Source organism: Mirounga leonina, unplaced genomic scaffold (genome assembly GCF_011800145.1).
Source record: "Mirounga leonina isolate KUSES-001 unplaced genomic scaffold, KU_Mleo_1.0 Mir_152, whole genome shotgun sequence".
NCBI lineage: Eukaryota > Metazoa > Chordata > Mammalia > Carnivora > Phocidae > Mirounga > Mirounga leonina.
The window spans coordinates 3922768-3950621 of NW_023270380.1; the positions used below are offsets into that span (position 1 = coordinate 3922768).

Consider the following 27854-nt stretch of genomic DNA (forward strand, 5'->3'; position numbering starts at 1 on the left):
TAAAAAGAACAAAATGTTGCCATTTGCAATGGCATAGATGGAGCTAGAGAGTATAATGAAATAAGTCAGTCAAAGAAAGACAAATACCATGATTTCACTCATATGTGGAATTTAAGAAACAAAACACATGAGGAAAGGGAAAAAGAGAGACAAATCAAGAAACAGACTCTTTTTTTTTTTTTAAAGATTTTATTTATTTATTTGACAGATAGAGAGCACAAGTAGGCAGAGAGGCAGGCAGAGGGAGAGGGAGAAGCAGACTCCCCGCTGAGCAGGGAGCCCGACGCGGGGCTTGATCCCAGGACTCCAGGATCATGACCTGAGCCAAAGGCAGCCGCTTAACCGACTGAGCCACCCAGGCGCCCCAAGAAACAGACTCTTAACGGTAGAGAACAAACAGATGGTTGCCTGAGGGGAGGGGGGTAGGGGATGGGTGAAATAGGTGATGGAGATTAAGGAGTGCACTTGTCGTGATGAGCACCAGGTATTGTATGGAACTGTTGAATCACTATGTCATACACTTGAAAATAATATAACACTGTATGTGAACTAACTGGAATTAAAATTAAAAATTAAAAAAAAGAAAACATTACTGAGTATCTAAAAGCTGCATAACAGTAGCAAAGTATCTAACATATGTATAGTTTGAACCTCAAAAAGAGAAGAGAAAGAGAACAGGAAAACAAAGAAGTATTTGAAGAAGTAATGGCCAAGAAATGTCCAAAATAATGACAGACACTAAACCATAAATTCAAGAACAGATGACACGGGATAAATACCCAAACAATAACAACAACAACAACAAACCCTACACAACTAGGCATGGCCTATTCAAACTGCTGAAAACAACAGACAGAGAAAATCTTGGAGGCAACAACAACTACAAAAAGACACACTACACAAAGAAAAACAACAGTAAAAATTACAGAAGACTTACATCAGAAGCCATGTAAGGCAGAAGGCAATGGAGTGACATTTTTTAAGTGCTAAAAGTGCTAAATGGAACAACATTATTTTAAAGATTTTATTTATTTATTTGAGAGAGAAAGAGAGTAAGTGGTACGGGGGAGGAAGAGGGACAAGCAGACTCTGCACTGAGCGCAGAGCCTGGCATAGGGCTTGATCTCAGGATCCCAAGATCATGACCTGAGGCTGAAATCAAGAGTCAGCCGCTTAACTGACTGGGTCACCCACGTGCCTCCAAATGGAATGACATGTTTAAGGGCAGGGGGGATGAGGTGGGGTAGGACTGTCAAAATAGAATTCTAAACCCAGTGAGATATCTTTCAAAACTGAAAGAGAAATACTTTCTCAGACAAACAAAACTGACCCAAGTTCATGGCCTATAGACCTACACTAAAAGAACTCTTCAAAGAAGTTTGGGCACAAGAAATGCGATATAGTTCAGAAACATGGATCTACACAAAGAAACAGGGATCAGAAATGGAGTAAGTGGCAATAAAATAAAAATAAAAAATAAATGTTTTTCTTATTTTCAACTGCTCTACAAGAACACTTTTGCTCTAAAGCATAAATAGTAACACTGTATTATGTGTTTATCACATATGTAAAACCAAATGCATGACAACGGCATAAAAATGGGAAAGGGAACTGTTGAAATTCCCTCCCCTACACATGAAGTGGTATAATATTTGAAGGTACATTACGATGTACATATATAATGTATATATACATATAATATATACATTACAATGTATATATAATATAAAAATATTATATTTTTAATATAAGAGCAATGACTTAAAAATAAGAGGCATAAGTAATAAGTCAACAGAGAAGCAAAATGGAATTAAAAAGTAGTTCAAAGTGACATCTCTCCAAGTTCTTCCTGCGACCCTTCTGCCCACTGCCTTAATTAGTTGCTCCTTCTGGGGGTCCCCACAATCTGTGGCTTATAACTTCAAATCACATACAAAGTAGCACAGCATCCTGGTGACAAGAGCGGGCTTGGGGGGCCATACAGACCCAAGTTCCTATCCCAGCCCTGCCTCTCACTAGCTGTGTGATCTTGGGCATGTTTCACTCCATGGAGCCTTAGTCTTCTCATCTGCAAAGTAGATATGGTAATGGTACCTATCAGAAATTTATTGTAAAGATTAAATGAGATAACCCAGGTAAGTTTTTATGTCAGGACTCAACATGTATTAAGTGCTCAATCAACATAGGTTAGTTTATTTATGGCCCTTATGGCATTGTTTCAAAAGTACTTTAAAGGGGCACCTGGGTGACTCAGTAGGTTAAGAGTCTGCCTTCAGCTCAGGTCATGATATCGGGATCCTGGGATCCAGGCCCACATCGGGCTTCCTGCTTAGCAGGGAGTCTGCTTCTCTCTCTCCCCCTCCCCCCTGCTTGTTCTCTCTCTCTCTCAAATAAATAAATAAAATCTTTTTTTTTTTTAAGTACTTTTTATATGTTTTTATCTCCTTTGTCCCCCACTGGAGTGTATGCTCATTGGCAGCAGGCCCTGGGTATTATTTATGGTTGTACACTTATCTTCTAGCAGATAATAGGCACACAGTGGATGTAAGTGCGGTGTTTTCTAGAAAGTGAAATGGTGCATGAATGAAAGCTTCAGGTGTTTCCCCAACTCATCAAGTGATATAACCCATGGCTATAGCGAGCATAGGTTCAGTGGAAATGTTCTTGTTCCTTCTCGTTTACATGCCAGATCCTTGCAACAGCCATGGATTTTCCTTATAAGAGAGCTATTTACTCTCTTTTCCCCCCCTGGAGGTTTTAAATGTACATAGCAACCATCTCAGAATCATCAATACCCTTTCTTCAGGCAGAAGCACTGTGGGTTGGTCCATCAAAGTATTTCCAAAACTGATAGGTTAAGGAAAGAAAGAATGGGACAGTCTGTGACCTCGAAGTTCTTGTCCTAAATATGGATGCCTGGTAAAAGACACGATTTGGAATCTGCAGGTTCATATATGTACATCTGTAGCACCAGGAGCCTCCAACCAGTAGAGGATGTCAAATGTCAGTGGTGAGCCTTGTAAGGAAAATGTTGCCTGATGCAACCCAATTAAGTTCTCCCTTTGGGAAGCATTTTAAGGAGGACACTCCTAACTGCTGAGTAAGGGAGGTTCTCAAAATTCTTTCAGTGAGGAGAGTCTAGAGTTGTCACCTCTCCTGAATTCCCTGAAGCTGCTCTCATAGGTTTTGTGTGCCTTAGGGACACATCCCTTCCCCTTCCTGTGAAGATTGATCAGTAGTGGCGCCTCAATTCTCTGGCTTAATGAAGGCACATCACCACTGCCCTGATGGGAGGGACTGCAACACTGAACCAGTGAGCAGCCTCCTTCAGGAGAGAAGCTATAGACTTAAAAAAAAAATTGGGAGCAGGCACCTGGGTGGCTCAGTGGGTTAAGCAACTGCCTTCAGCTCAGGTCATGAGCTCAGGGTCCTGGGATCGAGTCCCACATCAGGCTCCCTGCTCAGCGGGGAGGCTGCTTCTCCCTCTGCCCCTCCCCCAACTTGTTCTCCCCCCACCTCTCTCTTGCAAAAATAAATAAATAAATAATAAAATTTTAAAAATGGGAGACTGTAAATACTTCTTTAACACATTAACAGGGACATATTTAGCTATATACATCTTTGAACATTACTAAATCTATGTATTTTTTATAGTATACTATTAGGAAGCCTGAAGGAAAAAAAGGTGCAACTCATGCATACCAGGCTTGAGGTCTCAAATAGGGAGGAAAAACTGATCCTTACTTCGAAGGTAGAGGTTGAGAGTCACTGCTAGCATTCATTTCAGCCCTACATCCCTTCCCCGGAAATAAATTACAGTAACTTGCATGGCTTGAGTTAAGGGCAACTCATCCCTTCGATTTGTTGGTGGTGTACTGGGGAGTGGAAGACAAGGAAGTTGATGTGTTAGGCTCTAAATCTCAGCTGAAGGATGTCTGGGGCCATTCGGGCACTTCCCAGCCGTGACATGACACAGTTAAGAGCTGGCCAGTTGGATGACATCAGCTCATCACCACTGGGGGAGATCTACAGCTATCGGCGGGTTGTAATTTACCCCTCAGTTTTGCAAGAGGTGCTCAGCTGACTAGAGAACTCAGAGCAACACACTCAGAGCAACACACTCAAAGCAGAGAAGCTAGTGCTGCTGGCCATGTGTTCAGCTAAACAGGATTTATAGGAAGCCAAGAAAATAAAAACATACACCATGAAAAACCCAAGGAGGGAACTCTAAGTGACCCATATGCTCAATCTAAAACCTTCCCTCCTCCCACATACTCCCTTGCTCCTGCATGGTGAATCATCATCTCTCTAGGATAATCAAATGTCTTTCAATCACCACATCCAAGCTTAGACTTCATTTTTCAAAAACCAGTTTTCCCATCTCTCAGCTCTCAACTGATTTCCATTAATAAGTGTTGAGTAATCACTCTGACCTGGCATTTTGTTAGATGTTGCAGGAAGTAGAACACAAATAAGCATACCCATGTTCCCACTATTTGAGGAGTTTCCAATTGCTTTGGGAACACGAACATCTTGGACTGTGTTCTTTGTTTCTAGACACAGTGCACAGCTTGTGAAATTTTTCTCCTACACCCCATCCTGGGTGGCAACTACAAGTGAACGCGTATCTCCGAGAGCCTGGAAAGTAGGCTGTGTTTCTGAAGTGGTTTTATCAACCTGTACTCCTCTCTTTGGGCAGAATGGGAGTGGGATTGAGTTCAAATCACTTGCAGAGAGAGTGACTTCGGTTAAACTACTGAATAGCCAGCGCACACGAGCAACATTCAACAACACACACACTACTGTGTGCTTGACCCTGATCAGGAAATTGGGACATATCAGTACACAAAACAGGCAAAGATCTTCACCCTCATGGAATTTGCATTCTCGTGGGAGGGATAACAAGGGTATGAAAGGGTAAACAAGTCAATGATAGAGCATGTTAGGAGGTGGTGAATGCTGTCGGTAGTCAGGGTGGGTCTGATTTGAGAAGGTGAAATCTGAGCACAGCCCAGAAAGAGCTGGTGGAGGGAGTCCAGGGGACATGTGGGGAGGAGCATTTTTAGGCTGAAGCAATGGCCAGATCAAGGGGCCCCACATGAAAGCATGCTTGGCACTGTGGAGGAATGGTAAGGAGAGCTGGATAACCAGGAAGAGAAGAGGAGAGGAAGTCAGAGCAGTGATGGGGACCCAGTGGTGCTGGTCAGTGGGCTAGTGTAAGAGATTTGGCTTTTGCTCTATGTGAAATGGGGAGCCATGTCAGGTTTCTGAGCAGGGACAAGATTGGTTTGTGTTTTAGAAGAAAAACTCGAGGGACTTCTAGTTTTAACTCCAAATGAAAAAAGATTAAGAGTTGTTGTTCCCACTTTTGCAAAAAGAAAAAGTGAAACAAACTGAATATTGATGACTCTTAGACCCATCAGACAACTGATGTCCTAGGGAGAGCTGCCTCTCTGGAAGGGTCAGTGAGACCTGCTCCTCTGGGGCAGAAGCTGCTGGAGCCATGAACTGGCAGGGACACTTAAACGGTGATCCTGGCAAACTCTTAGAGGCTGAGTGTGGAGTAACACAAAATTTAGAAGCCCCTGGGCACCACAATCTCAGGGGGGGCCTCTATACTTTCATATTCCAGAAACCCCAGCAGGTTCTCATGGTGAAGAGCACAGAAAGATCTCCTCATGGGCCTGGAAAGGGGAGGAAATTAGCCACTGTGAAACACGATGGCCCTCTCCCTCCCCTGAAGGATGAAGGGCTCTGCCTGAGCCTTATCCTGGCTAGGCTCCAGCTCACTTCACCCAAAAGAGGGAAAAACAGTTAACAGAGTCAGGGCTTTAAGGAAATAAAGTAAGAATACTACTACCAGCAAACGGAGTACAGTGCATGGGGAGAAAAAAGCTACACCATTCTGGAAACACTTATGAAGGTCCCAGCCCTGAGACACAGGCCCAATAAGAGACTGAGATTTAACTGGAAGATAAAAGAATATCCCCCCCTGCCCTATACCTTACCAGCACACCAACAAAGATCCAGTATAGTAACACTACGTTACAGCTAGTGTTACAGACACAACTCTCTCTGAGGAGGAGTTTATAGGGAAGCCAAAAATCAAGAGGAGAAAAAACAAGGACACCAGAAAAACTTGAAGCCTCTGGGACCTACAGTTATAGCAGACATTAAACACAGTCCCTCTTCTAATCGGACTAACAGAAATCCTCACACTGAAGGCCTGTTCAGTTTCTGTTACCTGATAACATGTCCTGCTTTCAAAAAAAAATTAAGGGTGTGCCAAAAGGCAAGGAGAAACAGTCTGGAGAGGCAAAGCAAGCACCAGAGCCAGACTCAGATATGACACAGATGTTGGAATGACCACACAGGGAATCAAAAATAACTATGATTAATATGTCTGTAACTTTAATGGAAAAGTAGATAGCATGTAAGAACAGATGTGTAATGTAAAGGGGGAAACGGAAACTTTAAGAAAGGGTCAAAAGGAAATGTTAGAAATAAAAACACTGTAACAGCAACAAGGAATGGCTTTTTTGGGCTCATCAATAGACAGGACATGGTCAGCAAAAAATCAGGGAGTTTGAAGATATGTCAAATAGAAATATCTCTAACTGAAATGGGAACAGGAAAAAAAAAAAAAAAACCAACCAAAATACCCAAGAACTACAGGACAATAAGGAAAGGTGTAACATATGCATAAGTGCAATACCAGAAAAAGAAGAAAGAACAGAATATATATTTAAATAACAGCCAAAAACTTTCAAAATTAATGACAGACATTGAAACACAAACCCAGAAAACTGAGAGCGCCAAGCAAGACTGAACACACACACACACACACACACACACACACACTCATAGGCATGTCATATTCAGGCTTCAGAAAGCCAAAAAAGAGAAAAATCTTGAAACTCAGAAGGAAAAAACATCTTGCCTATAGAAGAACAAAGAAATTGGAGTAGATTTCTCATTAGAAATTATGCAAGCATGGAGAAAGTGAACTATATATTATTAAAGTGTTGATAGAAAAAATCCTGCCAACCTGAAACTCTACAACCTACAAAATTATTCTCCAAAATTGAAGGGAAAAAAATAAAGATTTTGTAGATGAAAACTGAGGAAATCCATTACCAGCTGACCTTCCCTGCAAGAAATGTTAAAATTTCTTCATGCTGAGGAAAATGATACAGGTCAGAAACTTAAACCTATATAAAGTAAGAGCATCAGAAAAGAATAAGTGAAGGTAAAAGAAAATATTTTATTATTTTTATTTTCAGTTGATACAAACTATAACTTTGTTTAAGGAAATAATAGGAATAATGTATTGGGTGATTTTAAAATATGGATAAAGAAATTAATAACTTCAATGTCAGAAGGAACAGGAGGGAGAAATTGAAAATACTCTGATAAAAGGTACCTGGGTTAGAAAGTGAAGCAATATAGTGCCATTTGATGATGGATTTAGAGTAGCTTAAAATGTACATTGTAGGCTTACACTTCAGAAAACAGGAAGAACACATCTTGCTCCTGTTAAATACAACTGAAAATGTTGGAAATGGTTTATTACATAAACCTAGGAAGACTCTGGAAGTTGAAGAGAAAAGGGGAAACCAGCTAAAGACCCTGTGATCTGGGGAAAGAAATGGTAGTGAGTCCACTGGATTTTTCTTTTGACCACAAATTTTGCAGATTTAGAGCTAAGCAAGCCAGCAACTCAGAAATGGCAAGAGGCATAGACCTAAAAAATCAAAAATAAAAATAAAAATAAAATCTGCTTTCTCTATTCAAATGACCAGAAAAGGGGCAGCCTAGTAGGACAGAAGAATTTAATAAATAAGCTCTCTACTCGAGCCAAACACCACAACAGATCTAAAAAACACACTATTAGTAGAATTAAAAGACAAGCCCAGAAAGCATATAACTAATAAAGGACTTGTATCCACAATATGCAAAGAACTCTTACAGTTAGCAATAAGAAAATAAACCAATTTAAAAATGGGCAAAAAAATCTGGACACTTCAATAAAGAAGATATACAGTCAGTAAATAAGTATATGACAATATCAACATCATTTGTCTTTAGGGAAATGAAAATTAAAATGAGATAGCACTGTAAATATCTACTAGAATTGCTAAAATCCAAAAAACTGACAGCCTAAATTGTTGAGGTGAAGAACAACAGGAACTCTCATTCATTGTGGCAACAATGCAGAACAGTAGGGAGCACTTGGAAGATAATTTGGCGGTGTTTTATGAAGCTAAACTTACTTTTATACAATTTAGCAATCATGTATTTATCTAACCTAATTGAAAGGGATGTCTACACAAGACCTGAAGACAAATGTTCATAGCAGCTTTATTCATAATCACCAAAAACTAGAAACGACCAAGATTTCTTTCAATCAGTGAATGGATAAACATCCATACAACGGAATACTATTCAGCAATAAAAAGGAATGAGCTATCAAGCCAGAGCCATGCAAAGACACAGAAAAAATCACTAATGTATATTGCTAAGCAGAAGAAGCCCATCCAAAAAGGTATATGATTCCAATTACATGACATGCTGGAACAGGCAAAACGAAAGCAGTGGTAAATAAATACATCACTGGTCTCCAGAGTTTGGGGGAGGGGAGGAAGGACTGAGTAGATGAAGCACAGGGGATTTTTTAGGGGAATCAAACTGTTTTGTAAGATATGCTAATAATGTATGCATGACACTATATATTTGTTAAATTCCATAGAAATTTATAATGTGAGAAAATGCAATGTATGCAAAATTTTTTAAAAAATGACCTAGGAGATTGGGGGATCCCCAAGTGGAATGCAATGTAGTTGTCATATAAATATATGAAACAACCACACTATGGGAGGTGGAGGAAGAAGGTGCTGACTCAAGTAACTCTGAAAATGATTGGAATCTGTAAGACTAAAAGCAAAAAGGAACAGCACTGCACATGAGCACTGTGCTCTAGTTGACAAGGTTGTTTCCCATGGGGTGCAGGTTAACCATTAGGAAACTACTATACAAGCACATTAGAAGTGAACGGTTAAGTAAATGGATGACAGATGGTAGAAGCCAGGTTCCTCACTGATGGAGTGGGAAGTAACAGTAAGCAAGGGGAATTGGCTAGAATGATCCCTGTGGTCATGGATTCGACTTGGAGATATCAGTATGAACTCCTGTTTAGCTTAATGTAGATACAGGGGGTTACATACAGAATTATCTCTAGATATGTGTATATACATGAGTATACACACATATATTTCCTTGCTCTGTTGGCTGAGAGTGCCTGGAATCAATGACACTCAAGTATCAAGAATGCACCTTGAACTCAGATTTTGGTTTCTAAGTACCATTCCCTAATGAAAGGAAGCAGGACTCCCTTGGAGAAATGGCAAATTTTAGGACTGGGGCAGGAAATATGCAAGACACACCTAGAACATCTTACAGGAGGTAAGAAAGTGCTAATACACAAACACACACACACAATGGGGCTATGTCAAAGGGACACAAAAGTCAACTGAAAGAGCCCCAAATAATCAAAATAGCAACAAGATGAGTAAAATAATATTGTATTATTACCCAAAGTATGAAACAAATATCTATGAGCCCATACTGATATAAAAACTAAGTAGATAGATGATAAATAGGCAAATCTCTCATGAAGAAAAGTCAAATAATTTTCAAAATAAATCAAATAATTTATTATTGCTTCCATTCCCATCAAGGAAGTAGAGCATAACTTCCTACTCCTTAAATGTGGACTACACATAGTGATTATTCCTCCTAAGAATACAATCTAGAAAGATTCACAAGAGGATAACTTTAGAGTGGAAAAACCTCAGCCAGGTGATGAAAGTCAACATCAAGTTATGCTGCTAGCATAAATCCTTGACATGATGTGATGAGAACGGCACTGTACCCTTGTCTTTCTCCTTCCCCAAACCTATCACTCCAGTCTTATCAACAGAAAAGCATCACACAGACTCTAACAGAGATACCTTACAATATACCTGACCAAGACTCCTCAAAACTGTTAACTTCAAAAACAAAACAACAGAACGATCACTGCCAAGAGGAGCCTAAGGAGACAAGGCAACTAAATGCAGTATGGTATTCTGGGTGGAACTGAAAAAGGACATTATAGAAAAACTAAGGAAATTTGATTAAGGATGGACTTTAGTTGATAACAACAGATCAACTTTGGTTCCTTAATTGGGACAAACGTAGTTACTAATACAAAATGTGAGTAATAGGGAAACAGAGTATGGGGTTTATGGGAACTCTGTACTATCTTTACATCTCCATGAATCTAAAATTATTCTGAAATAAGTTTATATAAAACAAAGTCCTCTGGCCCCTCCATTGAGAACAGGTTGGAGGGGTGGTGGTGGAGGCAGGTAGGCCTGTTGGAAGGATGAGGAGGTTGACACCAAAGTGGCAGCAGCAGGTGGTGAAAACTGAAAAATACTGGGTGTATTTTCAAAGGCTGATCTCTGAGTGAGTAAGAAGCGCAGAAAGCAATTGGAATTTTAGAGTGCTTGAGGAGGAAACTTAACTCTTTTCTGTTTGTAGCTAATTTGTTTCCCCCACCAAGCTAAACTCTACAAGGGCATTTCCCCTGAAGCACCTCCATTTCTTAGGCAGCATACCTAGTAGACACTAAATAATTATTGCTGAATCAAATTCTCCATGCCGTGTGATGAAATCCTGCATGCCCCCTTCCTTCAGTTTGGGCACAGCACCTCCCAGAACACTGATAACATACAAGCAAATATAACTCTCCCCTACTTATCTTATCAAAGGACACTTTCTTTTAAAAATCCACCTAATTGGGGTGCCTGGGTGGCAAAGTGGGTTAAGCATCCAACTCTTGGTTTTGCCTCAGGTCATGATCTCAGGGTTGTGATCTCAGGGTCATGAGATCAAGCCCCATTTGGGTTCTGCATTGGGCATGGAGCCTATTTAAGATAGTCTCTCTCCCTCTTCCTCTGCCCCTTCCCCCAACATGCATGTGCACGTGCTTGCTCTCTTTCTCTCTCAAATAAGTAAATAAATAAATAAAATCCACCTAAATAACTTTCAGATTGATTGATATTTATATTTGCACTGTAAAACTTGTTGAGTCCCACAACCCCGTGAACACTGAAGGCCAGTAAGATTTTCTTTTAGGCCAGTAAGATATTTTTAAATTCTTTTTTACACTCCTGATCAATCCCACCATTTGAGTTGAATGCTTAGCAAAAGATGTTATGCTGGTTGCCCAAACTGCCTGCGTCAGTTTTACCTGTTGGTATAATGGTTTTTTACTCAATTAAATATTGTATAAGCTGATGCAATATGGTTACAAACAGTATGAGTACAAATGGAAGAGGGGTGTTTCTATCACAGCAAAGTTGAATGCTGATGACTTGAGGAAGACATCTCTAAAACTGTGGTGGACTTAGGTATGAATGAGAAGAGATTTGGGAACAAAGAAAATATGAACTGCTCTTAGACTGTTTCACAGGTAACTTTCACTTCTCACTTCAAGTAGAATTTTAAAAATCAGAAACGGGAACGGAACACCCTAGAAAGCACATAATGGGCATGGTTCATGGAATAAGACCAAATAGTCCTCATTCTGTAGATTCCTACTTAAAGAAAAGGTTTTAAAAGACTGCTAATAAGAGTTCAGGTGTAAGTTTTATGCTATTATAAAATTACAAGGTAGGCATGTAGGTATCATTTATTATCATTTCCTGCTTAAGGTTTTCAGTTAGCCAACCAACCACTCGCCAGATTCAGTTGAATTTAAAGGTTCTACTGGACTGTGATCCTTCTGCCCACTCATTCCCATTCTTTTTCTCTCTCACCATTTCCTCTTCATCTATACTTTGAAGTGATAACCAGGATGCTAGTAGGTGATCCAGATAGATTTCCTATAGAAAGTTGCAGAGGATTTGAAAGTTTTATCACAGCAGACTTCATTTCCTTGAAGACAGGACATTGTAGGGCATAAAGAATGTTCCAGGCCCTATGGGTTGATGTTATTATGGGAGTTAGTCTTGTCTAGTAGAGAGGAAACTGTGAGATGACCTTGCTGAAGTTTCCAGAGTTCTGAAGAAGATGAGTAAACCTGAAAATTCCATTTCCTACTTGCTTACCATTATGCTGTATGCTTGTTTCAAGAGTCACTTCTCATACCTATTTCCTAAATGCTGGTCGTCCCTTGGGGCACCTGGGTGGCATCTGCCTTTGGCTCAGGTCATGATCCCAGGGTCCTGGGATCGAGCCCCGTATCGGGCTCCCTGCCCTTCGGGGAGCCTGCTTCTCCCTCTCCCTCTGCCTGCCGCTCCCCCTGCTTGTGCTCTCTCTCTGGCAAATAAATAAATAAAATTTTTATAAATAAATAAATAAATAAATAAATAAATAAATAAATAAATAAATCCTGGTCATCCTTGCTGGAAGGAATGTAAATCTTTTCGAAGGATTCTCTGTTGAGACTCTTTCATGTAGATGCTATCCACCCAGCAATTCCCATCATGGGAATCTATGTTTCTGAGACACTAACACCAGGATGTTAGTTTTGATCATTGCATGGCGGGATGCAGTAGCATCACACACTTCTTGTCTAGCCTCTTTCTTCCCTCCCTGACTCTCAGACTGAGTCTGGTTAGGACTCAAGGAGGGGCAAGAAGTCTAGGCTTCATTGACTAGGGGACACACATACCTCTGGCCATTGTTCTTGGTTCATGAGTGAACACATGACACCAAAGTTGTCAATGAGACTCGCCCCCAGAACATTGGCTGAAGTTATGAAGAAAGATGCTTTCTCTTTTTTCTGGGATTATTGGGGTGTGAGAATGCTGTAAATCAAGAATTGCTAGTGACCATGATTACACCCATGTGGATAGAGCCGATCTCAGGATGAAGCCAACAGAGGAGAAAAGGATAGCCAGCATGTGGATGTGAAGGGGAAATAAGAACAGAATTTCAGTGCCATCAATTAAGCCTCTGGATCACCCAATCAGTTATGTGAACTATTAAAATCCCTTTTTCCATTAAGCCAATTTCATGTGGGTTTCTGGAGTTCATGAACATAGAAGTCCCAACTACCACAGAAAAAAAATCTGTAAACAAACTTAATGTTTATCAGTAGGGAAGAGCTAATCAAATTATGATATGCACTATGGAATACTATGCAGGCATCAAAAGGAGGAGGCCACATTAGATGTACAGTGATGGAAGTTCTCTGAGATATATTTTTAAGCAACAAAGCGAAGTAAAAAATGTGTAAAGAATGATCCTATTGAAATTTGTGTGTGTGTGTGTGTGTGTGTGAATTTGTAGGAAGACAGAATAGAAGGAACTATTCTGAAATGCTTACCATGGTTATCATTAGAGAGAGGAGGGGTTAAGAAGTGAGGAATGTGTATAAGATAGACATTCTTTGTATATTTCCATGATTTTTCTAATTTTATCATAATGAGCATATATTTATGCATTACTTACTCAAAATTAAAATATTTAAATAGTAACAAATCCCGTTCTCAAGGTCATCACTTTTGGTCCTCATTGCTTCTCATTCCACAACCGAGCAACCAACATTCTTTCCCCCCAGTCGTCTTTCCCCCCTTGTTAGTGGCAGCACTAGTTACTAGAAGAGTGATCTGAGAGCTCCCAGCCGCTGCTCGTCCTCCCACGGTCCACTTCCCCGGCGTCCCAACGGTCACCACATTGATCAGCTCCACCTCCCGGACTCCCCCGGGATTGTTCCCTCCTCTGTCTCACTTCTGCCACTGCAGTTCAAGCTCTCATTATGAGTCGCCTGAATGAGCACGCTCCTCTCCTACCCAATTTCCAAGACTCCAACTCCCACAAAGAGATGTTTCTAAAATGTGTTTCTGAGCCTCTTACTCCTCACTTAACCTTCAGCCAACGAAGGAATGAAGTCCAAACCCTGACACACGGCCTGCTCAGCCCTTTTCGGTCTGACTTAGACACCCGCCGCTTCATCCCTCCCCACTCTCCCCACCATGTGTTCATGCTTGCCAAGGGACTTGCGGTTCCCAGGACATGCCCAACTCTCTTGCTTCTGTGACGGCACATGCAGTTCCCCTGGCACAGATCACTTTTCCCTGCTTTCCTTGCCTGACCCACTCCCTCCCTCTTCAAAGCTCCAGGGAATAAGCATCATTGCTTCCAATTCTCCTGGGTGGGACTGGGTACTGTTTTTACATGCCCTCTTGAAATCCTCTGCCATGGTCACCTTCCTTATCACACTTTATTATTTATTTATTTATTTATGAGAGAGAGAGAGACAGAGACAGAGTGAAAGGCGGGGAGGGGCAAAGGGAGAGGGAGAAGCAGACTCCCTGATGAGCAGGGACCCCACGTAGGACTTGATCCCAGGACCCTGAGATCATGACCTGAGCTGAAGGCAGATGCTTAACTGAGTCACCCAGGCGCCCCATTTATCACACTTTATTGTAATTATCTCCTTATCTTTGTGCCTTCTTTCTAGAGTCCCGAAGTGTGGGAGGCATTGTCACCAAGGAAAGTCTCGGAGAAGAATCCTGGGCTACCATTTTATAACTGTGAGATCTTTGGGCAATTAACTTACATTCTGTTCCTCTGTTTTCTCATCTGTACCCTGAAGAGCATCCAACTGCAAAGCTGCGGTGAGGATTAAGCATGTCAATTATGTGTAAATCTCACGGAAAGCACCAAATAAGGATGCGCTATCATTCGGATCATTAGTAATCTTTGGGTCTAATAACAACGTCTGGCGCTTAAGGGATGCAAAGTAAATGAACAATTACTCTGTTGAACAAACTATTTTGAACAAGTGCCTCTGTAAAAGGGTGTATTCCCAGACAAGAGGTTCAGTTTTAATGCCACACATCTTGGCTCCGTTGTGATTATTCATACAACTTTGTAAAAAACAGCTTCACCCATTACTGTTCATTTGCTAGATGGTGAGAGAGCTAGCCCCCGGGTTGCACCAATGTTCTGTACGATTTCATACTTAACGCATTTTGGAAAGCCTGGCAGAATCATCCACTGGCAGGATTTTTTTCAAGTCCTGCTTCTACAACTAAACATTCCTAAAAATGTCCAGGCAGGATGGTTTCTAGGAACTTTTTTTGAGACCGGTGGGAGAGCACGAAAGCAGTCTTGTTGTCTTTGTTCCTGTCACAACCAAATGTCTGCACCTGGAGCATGTCCCATCCCCACCTCCCATCCCCCTCCACCCCCTGCCCCAGGACCTAGACACACCGGAAATGTGAAAAATTAATTACAGTAGTTAATTCCTGAAAGAGAAGGCTGACTGATGGGGCAGAACAGAAAGAAGGAAGGGACTGAGAATGGCCTGACTTGTCAAAGGGTGTGTGCCCTGAATGTCAGGCAGCTCAGGATGGGATATGCAGGGGAGGGGAGGGGGAGCCTTCTTCCCCTCTGGCCACTCCCCCCCGAGCCCAGGATGCCATCACTGTGAATGTCTCACCCTCCATGTCGATGCATGGGTGGTGCTAATTCTTTCCCATTGGGCTCTGTCCCTGTAACTCATTATGTCCCATTTTCCACTAGGTCTGGCAGGCTGCAGAGAAGAGCCAACATCCACCTTCCAGACCCCAGGGGACTCAGGAGTTCAGGCAAACAGAGAGTACCATGCAGCAGGACCCTCTGGAAGCCACCTACTTCATTCTGTGGGCCTTGGTGCTGTGATCTCACTCTGGAGATCATCCCTCTAACCCGGTCTCCCCTTTCTTTCTACCCATAATGCCTGAAGCATTAGGGGTCGCTGACTTATAACAATAATGAGTCCCATATTCATGCAGCTCCTCTCTTACAAGGAAACTGGATGCCCTTTCTGTGTCTCTTCATTAATCTTGCAGCCGTCCTGCGGGGTGGGCTGTCCAGTTAACAGTGACTCTCAGTTTAGCAGAATGGGAGCAGGACTGGGGAAAGGGGGTAGAGATGTCTGCACTGATCAGACGGGAGGACACATCATCAGTGGACTTTGATGAGCCTACAGAACAAATAAAATTTCATAGAGTGCAATGAATAACCCTGGGGAGCACTATGGCCAGTAAGAACAATATAAGGGATTTCTAGGAAACATATTAATAGAGACAATTTTTAAAAAAATATATTTAAATGACAAGAAAGGACAGGAAGCATCAGCTGGGATTTGCAGGCAGAATATTTACAGGAAACATTAACTGTGGTTCCGCTCATCGCCTCCACCATCTTACGTCATTAATTTCCGTTGGCTCTTTTTTTTCCAGGAAGATCTCAAATGCTTTCTCTTTAACTACGTATTTTCATTCTGTTTCTCATTCCAGAAAACGCACTGTTCCCAGCTCTCTCAAGATCAAGAGTGAGCAGGCATCAGAAGGGGTTAGGGATGTGTCAAGACCAACTCACTAGATCGTACACTGATGTTTCTCGCTTTTGTTCTTATCCCCAACCTAAAAGCAAACTATTCAAATTATATGTGCTAATTCTCCCTCAATTAGAGAGAACAGGAATGCGGCTACTATAGCTGTGTCCGAAATTATTAGTGTTTGAACTGGTATTTCAAAAAGATTACGGCAAATGAAAGTCAAATGCCAGCAACGAATAAGTTTGTCCGGGTTTAGGTTTCAGACTGTGTCCCACCCTCCTCATCACGCAGAGGATGGCACCAGGTGTCAGCGGGGGAAGGCCACCGTGTTCCGGGAAATGAAAATCATTCCTCCTGCTGCAAATGTACAATCCCTTAGAAACCATGCCCTTAAGACTCTTACAGCGAGACCCTCCCTCCTCTCTGCCACGCTTCTGAACACTGGGGGCCTCTCACTCTACAGGACAACACTTAGATGGAGTTCAGTGTGGAAAACCAGCCACACTCCTTCCCATACTAAACAATGTGTAACTTCTGTTTTGATACTAACAATGGCCCTACAAATTCTGCCTGGAATTTGGGAAGCGCATTCTACTTAAAGACTTCTTTTAGAGTTGTAGTAATTACTCCTCTCAACACCCAGGTGAGATTGCTACCCTTCTTTTTCTTTTTTTTTTTTAAGATTTTATTTATTTATTTGACAGAGAGAGAGAGCATGCGCACAAGCAAGGGGAACAGCAAGCAAAGGGAGAGAGAGAAGCAGGCTCCCCACTGAGCAAGGAGCCCGATGTGGGACTCGATCCCAGGACCCTGGGATCATGACCTGAGCCGAAGGCAGACACTTAACCGACTGAGCCACCCAGGCGCCCCCTTGTTTTTCAATTTTCAGAAACTGAGGTTCAGAAAGGTATATAAATATCACCATGTCAAAATATAAATAATGCCAAAGTCAGTAATTCAACATATCCGAACCCATTTGGCATCTGTTAATAAGCTCTTAACCCTGTGAGTGATAAAATTATGTATAATAACTTCATAAATGCTTTAAAGATCATAGGATATAGTTTTACATTTATTATGTGAAATAAAGGGAATTCATATATAATGAAGGAAAATAGAATATGAAGCCTGTTATTTGAACCATCAGATAACTGGGATAAATTTATCAAGACCAAACAGAACTCAGACAAAGAGAGAAGAAATGGTTGTGGGAAAAGGACCAAGGTGAGGGTTCTCGAATACAATATATGCGTCAGAAGTAATAGCATGGAGCAAGTGACAAATGGAGGGACTCAGGCAACTGAAAATTCAGTGTTCAGCCAGAGTTATAAGAAGAAATGTGCATGTCTGATAGGATGACGGTAATTACTCATGGGACATTGTTAGGACAATGTGAGAGTTCTGAGATTTTGCGACCTAAAACAAGCAGAGAGAAAGGTAGAAGGAAGGAAGAAGTAATAAAGAGAAAAATTAACAGAACTGATTCAAAAAGAGATAAAAAAAAAAAATGAAGTTCAGGAAAAAAGATCTTAAAATTTTAAAAAGTATTGACCAAAAGCGGGAAGGATTTGGTTGAGTCAAGCTCAGAATGGAAACCTGCAGTTGCCATATTAATGGGGTATGAGGAAGCCAGATGTGAAATGAGTCAGTGTGTCAGGGTTCATTTGCCAAGAGTCGTTCCAAATCCTTTCTCATTTCTGTTTACAAACCTTGGCTTTGTGAGATGCTCAGAATACACTTGGCCAGGGATCCAGAGGATTTTATCCCCCCCCACTACCATGTTAGACATTATTTCCATCCCCATAAATTTGCCTGAATTGTGATTAGGATTTCTCATTGTCGGTGTATCAATTACAACAGATGAACTCTGGACCTGATAAAAACCAAGAGAATGAAAATACTCCCAGGGACCGGGCTCTCGGGCACCGGGTCAAAATTTCACCTCAAATGCTAGCCAATTGAAAACAAAAAAATCAGTCTGGTCGCTAATCTTTAATTCAGAGCATTTTGGGTCTAGGGAAGTTTTATAATGAGATTGTTAACAGAGACGAAGGTCATAAAGTTTCAAAATTTCAAGCAACACTAATGGCTAACTCATTTTAATTAGTGATTTTTGGCAAATAACATGGCATTTTCATATTCCACGGGGAAATATTCCTAAAATGGAAGCAGGAGTGTGACACGCATATGTAATTCAATTTAATTTCGTTCCATAATTTTTTTTTAAAAAAGAAAACGTTTACAATTCTTAAAACCTGTGATGAGAAGCCCACCCTTTAAATTTTAAAATGAAGAAAACAGAGAATTAACTTGCCTTGCTAAATAAAATGGACACCATGAAGAAATCCAGTAAAAAACTCTCTGAAATATCTTTGTAGTCAAAATGGAAAAAGATCACAGTGAAGCCCAAGTGAATAAACTGGTGAGCTGGGTTACAGAAAGAGGTCCGCAGCAGCTTCATGCCGGCCACAATCATCAGGAAAATGTCCCAGCTGTTGAAAAGGAGAGAAAGGGCTCAAAGACTGCCTGCAAACTATCAGGTGAGTTACAATAGCTACCGTTTCGTGAGCATTTACTGTGCACGGTGCGCTTTACAGGCATGAAAAGCCACGACTGCAGTGGGGCGCTGGGGAGGGGGCTCTGTCATTATCCACATTTGTCAAAGGAACAAACCCAGTCTCAGAGTTTGGGTCCCCTGTCTAAGGTCTCACAGGGTGGAGCGAGGATTGAAATTCAGTCTCTGGGGACTCTGGAGCACAGACCCTTTTCACGAGAGGCAGCTCCTTCCTGCCCCATGATTTTCACAGTCCCCTGTCCTTCAGCAAGGACACAGGGCTCCCTTGCATGTTGTCCCTCTTAGCATCTTCTCAGTATAGGCTTTTTTATTATAAAAGAATCCTACAGAAGCAGTGATGTCATAATAGTTAATATTAAATTCTGAAAAGAAAAAAAAAGCAGTATCTTAATAAAGCCATTTTTGCCTTTACTGTTAATTTCCAGTATTTTTCAGCATATTTATTACCCCCAGTGAACATAAGCTCTCTGAACTCCCTTTTTTTCTGCTGAAAATGATCTCATCGACTTTTTTTCCCCATGGCATTGGCCTTTTTAGTGAAGGAACTCACCAAAGGAGTCTGGTAAAGAGATACTAGGGCTTTGCTTTGAGGCCTGGACTCCTGGATGCTCTTGTCTAGGGAGTCAGGTTATTAACCCGTGTAGAGAGCGTGTGTTATGTGCACAATTCCAGCAGATGCTGAGGCCAACAGTGAACACTCTACCTACCTTGAGCTTGGAAGGTTAATAACAGATCAGAAGTGCCTGACAGAGCAACCAGCTCCTTTCTGAGGGGAGGTTTTGCACTTTAGGCAGATTCCTGCCCGCCCCCCATAAAATCCTACTTGGGAACTCAAAAGAAAGACAGAAATGGGAATGCTTTCTGGAGAATGGTGGCCCTTAAAAAAAGAGAGAGATATTCTTTTTCTGGCTAAATACAGAAACCTGGAGCTATGCCTCAATTTCCCTAAGCCTAGAAGGATCCTAGGCTCTGGACCTTTACTAGCATTACTATCATCTTGTCCCAGGATGAGGACGTTCAAAAAGTGCTTTTAAAGCCTTTGCACCTATCAGGTGCAAAATTGACATTTTTATTGTCAAAAAGATCTGGTGTTGGCAATTCCATCTGCCTCCATGTGATATTCCATATGACTTCAAACCTAGGGCTGCAATTGTGCTCTCTCTGCCCCAGGATGTGCCCAGTGAGATTTGCTCAAGGCTCTTCTGAGAAAAACTAGCCCTTGATTACATGCAGATTTGGGCTGAGTGGGAATGTTTTCCTATAACTTTGACATAAAGCCTTTAGGGTTCCTGTAGCGAGGTTGAGGACTGCTCCATAACCCATCTTTCTTTTCCAGTGGGCAGCTAATGAACCTGACGAAAATACAATATAAAAATATGACTTTGGGTCCAGTTGCCTTTGACGACAGCCCAGAGTACAAGAATCCCTGTGGGAGGGGCGCTCAGTCAGCTAAAGGTCTGCCTTCAACTCAGGTCATGATCTCAGGGTCCTGGGATTGAGCCCCGTGTCAGGCTCCCTGCTCAATGGGAAATCTGCTTCTCTCTCTCCCTCTGCCCCTTACCCCTCTGCTTGTGCATGTCTCTCTCTCTCTCTCTCAAATAAATAAAAAAGAATCCGGATGGGATACCAAAAGAATCTTGAAGAAAAAAAAGAATCCGGATGGGATACCAAAGCCCAATGACAAGGCATCTCAAGATAAGGGGTATTTTGGTATTTTAGGGGAGACTGGTGATTTTTCTGGGTTATTCAGACCAAATCTAGATTGAGGGTAAACTCTAACTCTCTATGACTATGGTTCAAATGAAGAGCATTCATTTTATGTTTATTAATGATGACTGGTTAAGACTATGGAAGGTCTTAAGGACTGATGTTTATAGCCTTTGTAACATTGCAATAGTAATGGTTACAGTTAAAATCGTTCATAGATGATTGTAGGCTCAGCTGAAGGTTTAATAAAGGCTTATGTAGCAACCAGTGAACATGGCCTCGGACAGCTGCAAAGCACCCACTTCGATCAGGCTGGGAAATATAAATACCTAACAAGACATCATGATTCACTCACTCGCCCATTTACCAGCCCCCACTCGCTCATCCATCCACCCAGCCTTCTACCCTTTACTAGGGAGTTGGTATTAAAAGTTGAATAAGAAACAGTGCCTGTTATTGAAGACTTCACTACCTGACTATCTGGTACAGTGGTTCTCAATGCAACCAGGGTGGGGGCGAGGCTTCTGAACTGGAAACAGGTTTCTAGGTGATACTGACATACAGCCTCCTGCTGTCCTGCTTGGGAGCAGCTGGTCTAGCGGGGTACTTGAAATTATTTTCTAAGCCTTCAGATGGATGCCTCAAGAATACAAAGCAATCGGCAGTTTGGGGCTCTAAGAAGAATAATCCTGCTGGTATCATCTGGGATTTGAGAATATTTGTAGGTACAGAGCTAAGGTGATATTTTCTGACTTAAGTGTCTGGAAAAAAAATTACAGGGAGATAGAGAGTATTATTACTCGAAACTGGACTCCCTCCAAACTGTTTATTTGACTCTGCCTGATTCCCAGCGCTTGCGTCTGTCCTTTGCCAACAGCCAGAACTGGTGGGTCTCAACCTGCAGGCTTAGATTGAGGTCTGAGTCCTGATGTCGGAAAGCGACAACTTTAAATCCTTTAGTTCATTACCCTGAGGGCAGCACTGGTGTCTTCTTTGCCACTTTGGTGCTGATTGCGAACCCTCGTTCTAGAAACTGAGGCTCGGCTTTGTTCCGGGAGGTCACTGGGGTCAGCCAACATTGTGCATACTGGAGACACCTGCCACTAGGAAAAGCACTTGATGTTTTGGATGGGGAGGCATCTCCTGGATTGGGTCCCACCCACACTGTGCAGGAGGGCTACATTCCCATCGTCTTTTTCTTTATCCAGTGAGACTGATTTTCATCCCTGGATCTGAAGTCTAGGATTTTAAATACCAAATATGACTTGCCTTGGTCTAACAGAAGTAGGTCTGAACTGCAAAGAAGGCAGAATCTGATAAAGACAAGAAGGTTATACAATCATTTCATTTAGTGTCTGCTCTGTGTGACTATGAATCTACTCAAAGTCCAACAGAATATTCAAATGCCTTTTATCTCAGCTTGCTCAATCTTTGGCAAATATTAATTAATTTGTCTTCATCACACCCTGAAAGGAGGAGCAGGTTTGAATTATTATGCTTGGGATTATGCATGAGGGTTGACTTGGGTGCATGATGTTAAAGTAACGTGACTTAATAAGCAAATCTGAAAAAGGATCTCTTTTGCATTCTCCTACTCAAACTTATTTGACCAGCAACTTCAACCTTTTGTTGGAACAACAAATCCACCAATTATGGAGTAGGATTTCCATTTGCAAATTCAGAGTTAATTTTAACATATGAAAGCAGTAACTCAACTGAGCACCGTTAATACTTTGCGAAAACATGGGGGCATCTTGATGGCATGACGTCTCTGTGCTCCATTTTTTTTAATTGGGAGGCTTCTCCGGATAAATGCAGAGAGATCAGTGACAGTGATTAATCTCCCCCTCCCTCAAGCACAAAATGATGGAGTATTCGCTAAATGAAATGACACGAGGCTGTTCATAAAGCTCTGAGCATGATGGTAAGAACTCCAGGAGCCCCCGGCATCATACTGTGCTTCCATCATCTTATTAAAGCTCACTGACTAAGCTTTTGCAGGAGGATTTTCAGACTGACTGTCATTTATTCACAACATCACTTCAACCACATCTAGCTTCCTTTTCAGCTTGGTCACTCTACAGTAACCATCAAGCTCTAGTGAGTTTGAGTAAAAGACCACCGCGGCCTCCTTGTACGTGGCCAGTAAATCAGTAGATGCACGTTGGCTTCTGCTGCAGCCTGTTTAGAGAAAATTCACTGGATTTTGAAATCATTGTGATCGAAATCATGATGACAATAAACCATTATCCACTTACTGGGTACCAAGTCTCCGGTAATTGCTGATTGAAAATGCATCAATAGTGACGGCATTCAAAATTATTGCCGGATACAAGATATATTTTTCAAAATACTGAAGCCAAACATAGAGTCTTTCAAACCACATTAAATGGGCGACATCTGAAAGAAACACAAAAACCACTTAGAACAGCCACTGATCAAGTTATTTTTCTTTAAGTGCACGTAATAAGAAGTAATATCCCCCCTTTAGTTCAAAAGCTGCGGATTCAGACTCCAGATACTAGATATGATCTACCAATTTCTTTCCAGGCAGCAACTCTTTGCTTTGTTTCTACATAGATCATAAATAATAATATACAGTAATACAGGCCAGTATCCCCATTTTTCAAGTCAAGTGATTTTTTCATATATAATCATTACTGGGACCAATGAAATAAGTTGTCATACAACATCAAGGCATCTCAGAGCAAGCAAGGGTAGACAGTGAAGGATGAAGGATTGAAAAAACAATCCAGGGGCCCATCTCCTCTTAAGCTGGGGATACTTCCAAGGCTGGGCTCTCTTCTCCCGTTTTATAGTCTTTAAATCTACAATCAGATCCCCAGGCAATAGATACAAATAAGAGAAAGCTGATCCCTAGGCCCCGTCAGGATGAATGTGTGACATTCTTGTGAACCCTGGTGACAGAGGGAGCACCACAGGGAATGAAGCCTATTCCCCATGAGGGCTAAGGTTTTGAGGTTTGTGTTCAGATTCTACCAACCACTGGTGTGTGTGATGGTGAACTGTTAACTTGATCTTCCTGAGCCTGTTTTGTGCGCCCCGCCCATCCTCTGAGTCTGCTACTGGGGAAGTGACTGCCCCTCTTTCCATCCACTCATGGCAGGGGAGAAATCTGCTCTCCCCCAGGATAGGGTAATATGGAATGCATACTTGTAGTGCTCGTTGCCCATCTCTGACTATTTTTCTCTGTGAGGATGGGGAGTGGCTGGTCCAATCGGTCAGAGCACTAACTTCCTTAGGCCACAGCGTCAGCGGGAGAGGAAAACTCAACCCTGTGGCAGGCTGGAGCTCTGCTCTGCTTCTGGCTTCTGCGAGGAGAGCACACCTGGTTCGGCCCAGGGCCCGAGGGGAGGCCTAGCTCATTCCCCACTGAATCTCTCTGCTGGTCACTGTGAGGCTGACGTGGACGCCAATCCACCAGCCAGCAGCCAGGCGAATGAACCAGATATGCCGGGGACTCAGTTCCCTCCACAGCAAGTCTCAGAGGCCAAACCTCTAAGGGCAAAGCCGACTCCACTGAGCTTCTGGACTCACATTCCTCCACCATTTATAATATAAAATTTATACCCCCAATAATCTATAGTAAAAAAACAAGAAAGCCCCATACTTTTTACATTATTTGAATTGCACAAGAATCAACTCAAGAAAGACAAGGGTCACACTCACTGTGTAGAGTGACACAGCAGTGATATGGCCTGTCCCCTCCAGGTGTCTTAACCAGTTTTAGGACACAAATTACCTGCTTCCAACATTTTTCACTAGGATTTTATGTAAAGAGTCTCAGGAAGCAACATAAACACACACGTACTATACACACAGAATCGGAAACTGGTATTTTACTTTCTTGTTTATATGGCTTACATATCTATGCAAGAATGTATTATCATGACCATAAAAACACCAAAGCTATCTTCATTTGATTAAAAGTATGAGGAGAGGTCGGTATTCAGAAATCTTACTCAAAAAGAATTAATTTGAATGAGATAGGAATGGTGAAGATGGGTAGAGTGGGAGTACTTCATGACATGGGAAATAAAAAGAATAAACATCCCAATGATTAATTTAATAAGTAGAAGAGAGATGCAACGAGAAATTATCAAGATAAAAAAAATTTTTAGCGGTAAATGAAACAGGGAGGAAGACTGGGTAATTTACCCATAGAAAATGAAAACATTAATTTGAAAAGATACATGCACCTCTATGTTTATTGCAGCATTATTTACAATAGCTAAATTATGGAAGCAGCCCAAGTGTCCATCAACTGATGAATGCATAAAGAGGAGGTGGTGTGTAGGGGTGTGTGTGTATGTGTATAATATATACATATTAGAATATTACTCAGCCATAAAAAAGAATGAAATCTTGCCATCTGCAACAACATGGATTGATCTAGAGGTTGTAATGCTAAGTGGAATAAATCAGAGAAAGACAAATACCATATGATTTCACTCATATGTGGAATTTAAGAAACAAAATAAACAGAGAGAAAAAAAGAGACAAACAAAAACCAGACACTTAAATACAGAGAATAAACTGATGGTCTCCAGAGGGGAAGTGGGTGAGGGGATGGGTGAAATAGGTGAAGGGGATTAAGAGTCCACTTACCTTGATGAGCACTGAGTAATGTATACAATTGTTGGATCATGGTATTGTACACCTGAGACTAATACAACACTATATGTTAATTATACTTCAATTTAAAAAGTATATATACACAATGGAATATTACTCAGCCATAAAAAAAGAATGACATTTTGCTATTTGTGACAACATGGATGGAGCTTGAGGGCATTATGCTAAGTGAAATAAGTCAGAGAAAGACAAATACCGTATGATTTCACTTATATGTGAAATACCAAGAGAAGTGAACAAAAAACCAGAAATAGACTCTTAAATACAGAGGAAAAAACTGGTAGTTGCCAGAGGGGAGTGGAAGAGGGGCTGGGCAAAATAAGTGAAGGGGATTAAGAGGTACAAACTTCCAGTTATAGAATAGATAAGTTACAGAGATGGAAAGTACAGTATAGGGAATACAGTCAGTAATATCGTAATAACGTGGTATGGTGACAGATGGTGACCACACTTACCATAGTGAACACTGCGTAATATATAGAATTGTCTAAGTTATACACCTGAAACTAATACAACATTGTATGTCAATTATACTTCAGTAATTAAAAAACAGCAAGGATGCTGGGTAGGGATTTAACTTTGGGTATTCTTAATGGTCAGTGTGTAGCGTTTTCTGGTGTAGATTTGGAAATGAGTTACTTCATAAGGAATTAAGTTTCTTACTTATAATTAATGAAATCTAGGTATATTATATATTTTACAGATAGATAAAAGGGTTTTCATCTTTTGTGAAAGTATATGACAATTTGGAAACACAAATCTTTACCATCCATCCCCCATTTCCTTTAGGCAAATGATGTTAACCCCTACTTCCTAGAGAAAATTGAGGCTATTAGGAAAGAATTGCCTAATCTTCCCACCCTTCAACTACCTATTTATTTATATTCACATCTGCCTTCTCGGTTCTCCTGAAGCTGAGGTCCCACTGATGCTTTGGGTCTCACTCCTCTTGATATCTGGTTCAGGAGTCACACTCCCCAGAGGAACTCTTTCCTACTGGCAAGTGGCAAGATTCCAGTCTTTGCCAAATTGAAAACTTGCTTTCCACTCTGCACCTCCTTCTTGTGTTCACTCTGCCCTTTTTTGCACAGCTTCTTGGAAAGGCTGTGAATGTCTGACAGTCCCAGGCCCTTGTCTCCTACTTGCTGCTGACACTTCTGCCCCTGGGTGTTTGCAGCTACACCTGCCCAGAACAGTGTAGGATGCAGCCACCTGTGACTTCCTAAATGACAAATAACTGATCCTTCTTGGTCTATCTTACTGGACCTTTCTAGGCACAAAACATCACTGGTCCTTCCTTCTTTTTAAAACTCTGTCCAGGGGCACCTGGGTGGCTCAGTTGGTTAAGTGTCAACTCTTGGTTTCTGCTCAGGTCATGATCTCAAGGTCATGAGATTGAGCCCCGTGGCCAGGCTTGAGCACAGGCACTGAGCATGGAGCCTGCTTAAGATTCTCTCAGGGTGCCTGGGTGGCTCAGTCGGTTGGGCGTCTGCCTTCAGCTCAGGTCGTGATCTCTAGGTCCTGGGATCAAGCCCCAAGTTGGGCTTCCTGCTCAGTGGGGAGTCTGCTTCTCTTTCTCTCTCTCCCTCCCTCTGCCCCTCCCCACCGAGTGTTCTCTCTCAAATAAATAAAATCTTTAAAGAATTCTCTCTCTCCCCCCCCCAATATACCCCCCCACTCACTCACACTCTTTCTCTCTAAAAATAAATAAAAAATAAAATAAAATAAAAAAATAAAATACTCTCTGTCCTTAGCTTCCCCATGCCACCCACTCCTGCTTGCACTTAAACCTTCCACCCAACTCTTTCCATTTTCTCTGCAAGCTCCTCTTCCCTTAGTTGGTCATTTGCTTTCCTTGGACTTCTTTATTATTTTTCTCTTTTTCTTGAGCTGATGCCCTCAACACCCTTAATTTTAATGATTACTCCCATGCTGATGACACGTGGATCTGTAACTCAACCTTCCATCTGTCTCCTGGCCTCCAGATCTCAATACTCAACTGAATAGCATCATCTGACATCCCTAAGGAATCTTCAAATACATGTCAAAGACTGAACTTGTCAACCTCCATGCATCTGCTCTTCCTGATGCATTCTTTATCTTATTTAATGGCACTTGCATTCACTTTAGTCATGCAGGCAATATACCTCGGAGTCATCCTAAGTCAGTTCTTCTCAATTATAGCTGCACCTCGGAATCACCTGGGAACAAGGCTGAAAGACACTGTCCTAGATCTGCGATGCTCAAACTTCGAAATGCAAATAGTTCACTTGCTAACACGGGTCTGATCCAATGGGTCTGGAGCACAGCCAGACATTCTGCAGCTGTCCCTCTGTCCCTCTCTGGAGTCATGATCACCAGTTTCGCACTTACATTCTATACTTAACTGGTTACCTGAATTAGCCGCGCTGGAGTTTTGAAGACCTTTTCATTCAGCTTTTTTATATACAGAAACCTGCACAAATCACACACGCTAGAGCTGTGTCCCTAGCACGTGGCTGAAGAAATGCTCTTGAAGCTCCATACCACCTGCTT

The 27854-nt window shown here is 41.6% G+C and overlaps 1 protein-coding gene across 1 annotated transcript in view; it reads right to left on the reverse strand.

Annotated features, from left to right (window-relative positions):
- The window catches only part of PCNX2 (pecanex 2), a 305854-nt gene that overhangs the window by 104929 nt on the left and 173071 nt on the right, over positions 1 to 27854 (reverse strand). Inside the window, exons 20-21 of the mRNA XM_035008472.1 lie at positions 22922 to 23063; positions 18696 to 18873 (exon numbers count right to left, since the gene is read on the reverse strand). Of these exons, the coding sequence (XP_034864363.1) occupies positions 18696 to 18873; positions 22922 to 23063 (320 nt within the window). The remainder of the gene's footprint in view (positions 1 to 18695; positions 18874 to 22921; positions 23064 to 27854) is intronic.